Source organism: Canis lupus, chromosome 2, assembly GCF_003254725.2.
Source record: "Canis lupus dingo isolate Sandy chromosome 2, ASM325472v2, whole genome shotgun sequence".
Classification (NCBI taxonomy): domain Eukaryota; kingdom Metazoa; phylum Chordata; class Mammalia; order Carnivora; family Canidae; genus Canis; species Canis lupus.
Window position 1 is genome coordinate 41,067,128 of NC_064244.1, and position 5,074 is coordinate 41,072,201.

General features: G+C 40.0%; 1 protein-coding gene across 1 annotated transcript; it reads left to right on the plus strand.

Annotated features, from left to right (window-relative positions):
* Positions 1–4,811, plus strand: LOC112660413 (ovomucoid-like). The gene is made up of 5 exons (XM_025447951.1): positions 1–50; positions 454–530; positions 2,008–2,045; positions 2,952–3,070; positions 4,460–4,811. The coding sequence occupies exons 2-5, from the start codon at positions 464–466 to the stop codon at positions 4,503–4,505; spliced, it is 270 nt and encodes an 89-aa protein (XP_025303736.1). The 5' UTR covers positions 1–50; positions 454–463; the 3' UTR covers positions 4,506–4,811.
* The last annotated feature ends 263 nt before the right edge of the window (positions 4,812–5,074 follow it).

Here is a 5,074-nt window from a genome sequence, read left to right on the forward strand (position 1 = left end):
ACTGGCAAAGGCAGGCCTGGAGCAGGGCACTGCTGTGAGGGCCACTCCAGGTCACTCCTCCCTGCAGGAGCTGTTTCTATGTTCTGGGGAAGACCTGGAACTCCCAAGGAAGGGCCTATTTCCTTCTATGCAGCCTGGCTCCCTGTGGGCTGTGCCAAGCCTGGGGAAGGAGCAGCTCCTTCTTGAACATACTAAGAGGATTTATCCCAGGATTGCTCTCACATCCCTAGGAGGCCTTTGGTTCACATACATGTCCTATTGAACTCAGAGTCAGGGGAAGAAAGATGAGGAGACATGGTCTACCATAATTGGGAATATAGGAATTAATTAAGTAATTAATTATGACTCTAGGGGATTGGAGGGGTTCCTTTGCCAGTCAGAAACTCTCCTCTGGAAACAGGAAGTTTGTCCACCTGCCGTATGTCATAAACATGCTAAAATTTCTTTCCACAGACTTGATAAAATGTCTCTTTTCTCATCATGGATCGAAGCTATTTTCATCATCTCTTTGGTGTTTCCTCTTTATTCTGGTGAGTAAAGTTTCCAGTTTTGGGTGAAATATTTCACGGATCTTAGAACATGAAGGAATCCAGGAGGGAGGACCTACTTTCTAGTCTCAAAACCCATAAAGTGATGAGACATACAAATGTCTTTTCAGCTTTCTCTTTTAAGATTTATTTATTTTGAAAGAGAGAGAGAGCATGCCTGAGCTAGGGGTAGAGGCAGAGGGAGAGAATCCCAAGCAGACTCTGAGCTGAATGGGGAGCCTACATGAGGCTCAATCCCAGGACCCCATGATCATGACCTGAGCTGAAATCAAGAGTCACTTGCCTAATTGACTGATCCACCCAAGGAGCCCCACAAATGTCTTTTAAAATTGCATCAGTGGGGGTACCAAGGTGGCTCAGAGGGTTGTCTCCCTTCTGCTTGGGTCCTGATCCCAAGGTTCTTTAATGGAGCCCCTATCACATAGACTTCCTGCTCTTGAGGGAGCCATCTTCTCCCTCTTCCTCTGCCGCTAGACCTGCTTGTGCTCTCTCCTGCTCCCTCCCATCTGTCCAGTAAATAAATAAAATCTTTTTAAAATAGTAAATAAAATTGAAAAATTGCATCAGTGGATTGCTTTTTCTCATTTCCTACTTTGGACAAGTGGAGACAGGGTTGTGGGTTAAAATGGGCAGCTTATGTGGCTCTTTGTCCATCTGTGACTAAAGAACATGTCCTAAATTGTTTTCTCCCTCCCTTTTTGGATGTCAAATCCATTGTCAATAAATACAAACCTTGGGGAGGAAAGATCTCCTCTGGGTCTGCTGTTGGTTAATATTCTGGCTTCTTCATCACCCACTGAGGTCCAGAAGACAGGCCTTTACTTAAGGGGAGAAACATGTGGACTCCTCTGGTAAAGGTTATCTTGCTTGGAGCTCCAGGTGATCCTTGAATTCCAGAATAAGGCATCTGTATCCTATTGGATAGATGAGGGAACTGATGATTTAAGTACTAATTGATTTCTTCCTATGTAAGTGACATGTTCTAAAGCATGATCTTTTTGGTCTGCAGTGTCCCATCTACAAAAATAAGGAGAAAAACAATGCTATCTTCAAAGAAAGCTTAGGGATTATTAAAAATTGTACATCAAATTATTTTTCACAGAGTGAGAATAATTGGGAATTTCAAAATATTTCCAGATTTGAAGCGTTCTGTGAATTTTTAATTGTGCTAATGACATAAAGACTCGCCCCATTACTTGCAGGATATTGAGTAGCACTTCCCATAGGTTTCTGCTGTTAAGAGATGGATTCTGTTTCCCCAAAGACCACTCTCCTACTCCTCCCCTCTTTGCTCCTCTTTGACTTCCTGGTCCTTTTTTATCTCTTTTCTCCTCCCTCTACCTTCACTCCTCCTCCTACTTCTCCTCCTTCCTTTCCTTCTCTCCTTCTTCTTCTTCTCTTCCTCCTCTCCCTCTTCTTCTTCGTTTTTAATGTTGTCATCTGTATTTGTTGGTTGCAGAAACATCTTTACCACCTATTCATGAAATCCTAAATGTGGTAAGTCACTAATGATGGAAGGTGGAAAAAATAAAATACTTACTCTTTTATTGTAAATTGTAACAGCAAAATTTCAAACAAATGTAAAACAGAGAGATCTTTTAAAACAGTGTTATTATTACATGAAAGTCAGGAAATGTAAACTAAGCAGCAACATAAAACCATTTGTCATTATCTAGACAACTTAAAAACCCACATGTTCCATTACACAAAAATGCAGATAATGGGCACAACATGTCGACAATTATCTGAGAGACGTCAAATGGTGTTTACAGTAGAAGTGTTCATTTTAGCAAAACAAAAGGAACAAACGAACCAACCAAAATATACACTTTAATGGTGGACCAAATATGATAATTTCCATCTATGCACATAGAGGTGAAAATTGAAGGACAGATTGAAGTATCTGAATAAGCAGATCACAGAGAAATTTCAGAAACAGATGATCTCAGTATGCACACATATTGTTTATTTAGGTAAATTGCCAACACCATCAATACAAAACAAATTGTATTTATATCTATATGTTTATTCATAGACATACACACATACCTAGTGAAATTATCAAGAATGATAAGGGAATGATAACTACAAAACTTCTGCTTCATGACTTCTTCTAGAATTTGAAAGAGAAAGATGTGAAGGGAAGTGAGGATGGTGGTCACTAAATTAGGAAAACACAGTCAGGTAGTTTTATGACCTTTTGAAAAGTAATAGGTTTATAAAGACAATTTAATAACATCTTATTTTTTAAGGGGCTTGAGTGTTGATTTTACAGATGTTAGTGTTATAGATGTTACCTTTGAAAACTACATATTAGACAATATTTTACCAATTTTGACACATAGCCTTTCATGTGAAGATAGAGAAAATTTTAGAGTTTCATTTTGTTATACCTCTGTTTAGAAGCCAAACTGTGAAAAACATCCACCTGGGCAAAATGATTGCACCACAGATTTATATCCAGTCTGTGCAAGCAATGGAAACACTTATGGCAATCTATGTGCTTTCTGCACCGAAAAGAGGTGAGCACACAACAATACATTTTTGCTCTTCAAAAGTCGGAAGAAACCATCACAAAGTGATGGCAAAAGCCATGTGGCTGGTAACCTGGGCACAACAGCTATAGACAGTAACTATTAGATGTCTGTAAATATTTAGGAGTCACTCCTGAACCCTGCCCCTAAGTTCTTCTTTCTGAAAGTCATTTTGAATTTGAGCTCTTGCCAAAATTGTGCTTGTTACTGTGCAAAGGCAGAAATCAATTCATGAGACTTAATGGTGAATTCCTAAAGGCAGACCAGCAACCAGCATGATGGGATTCCTAAGCCCAGGTGCAGAATGACAGATCTCTGGTGGCCATCATCCCCCTTGCAGACCTCTCCTTGCAGGGGGCATCATCATGCAAGGCCCTGAACCGACCTTTGCCACTGGAAATCCATCCTAATGGGCCCACTTGGTCTAGAAAGGAACTCCTCTGTGGTCCATTTGTCTCATGAACTCCATGGTAGACTCCAAATATCTTCCTTGGCCAGCAGGGCATTCTCAAACACTCCCTTCAAATCTCCCTTCCCATCCCCTTCACTCTGAAGGAGCTTGGAGGCTAGTGCTCTGGCCAGGGCTTCCCACCTCCCTCCTCACTTTACTCACAGATGTTTCCTTACCCAAGTCTCTGCACATTTAATCCCCCACATTGGCCTTCATTTCCAGAGAACCATTAAGACAATATCCAATATCTCCTCTTTCAGATCGGGGTAGGTCCCCAGAGTGAATCAGAACAGAGCAGGTGGGAAGAGTCAAGTAGCCCCATAGGGAAGAGACAGGTGCCACAGCCTAGGAGCTAGTGGAGCCCAGCTGCTTCTGGAAGTGGAGCACAGCTTCCCCATGATGCTCCAAGTTCAAATCCTCCCTGTTGAGAAGTGCTTTGGTATCATCATGTTTCATACTCGGCCAATATTCTGCATGAATATTATGTACATTTCTGCACCAGAGAAATGGACCCAATTTGTGCAGCCAATGGTCAAATTTATATTAGTGAACTTGTTGTCTACAGTGAGATGACCCAGGGGGTGTTGCAGACTGCTTTTCTAAGGAAAATTTTTATTTTCAGGTAATTTTGGATTTTCAGAAAAATTTAAGAGATAGTACCAATTTTCCAGGTTTTTTATCCAGTTTCTGCTAGGGATAACACCTTATAGAACCCTGGCACAATTCTCAAACCTGAAAAATTAATGTTGGTATATCACTGTTAACTGTCATAAAGAATTTATTTGAATTTCACCAGTTTGCCATTAGCATCTTCCTTATGTTTTGTTAAATGTAACACACTTTATTTCTTCCCTACAACTCTTTAATTTCCTTTCTCTCTCCCTCCCTCCCTCCCTCCCTGTCTCCCTCTCTTGCTTTCTCTACAGGAAGAGTGGTGAGAAATTTACTTTCTTACATTTTGGTGCTTGTTGAATATTGACCACACTGCCCTTCGATGTGTCATCACATTTTATGACACATTCCATGGATGATTAGGATATCATTCTCAATCAGAGCCTGAAATCATAAATGACCGGATGTGTCCTGTGAACAGAAGATAAAATAGAGAGCATTTACGTAGTCTTCCCAACTCTAAGTTCCTGTGATTCAGGGTTTTTAATTCTCTATGTTCAATTATTCAATGATAATTTGAAACACTAATGTCCTAATTGCATGTTTCATCACATGGAAAGTTGTATGACTTAAAATAATAAAAATTTCATTCATTAAAATGTTTAATGATTGTCATCTTTATTATTAAAATAACCTTTCTGTAACTGGGTAGTGAGTTAAGATATGTGCAGACTTTGGCAAAGTAAAATCAATCTATTCAGAAGTAAACAAGTAATATGTTACCGGGGTGCTTAAGAAAAGTACAGATTGTTGAATCCATTCTGACCTAAACAATCAAATGTTCCAAGAAAGGGGATTGGGAAATGGAATTCTAGAAACACCCCAGGCTAGTGTGATGATCATGAAAGCTAGGTAGTACAAACTTCACA

Bases quoted from the DNA above. Each gene is read 5' to 3' on its own strand.
- LOC112660413 (XM_025447951.1), top strand. From the start codon at position 464: ATGTCTCTTTTCTCATCATGGATCGAAGCTATTTTCATCATCTCTTTG. The intron at 531-2,007 runs GTGAGTAAAGTT...TGTTGGTTGCAG, and splicing joins GGTGTTTCCTCTTTATTCTG to AAACATCTTTACCACCTATT. The intron at 3,071-4,459 runs GTGAGCACACAA...CTTTCTCTACAG, and splicing joins GCTTTCTGCACCGAAAAGAG to GAAGAGTGGTGAGAAATTTA.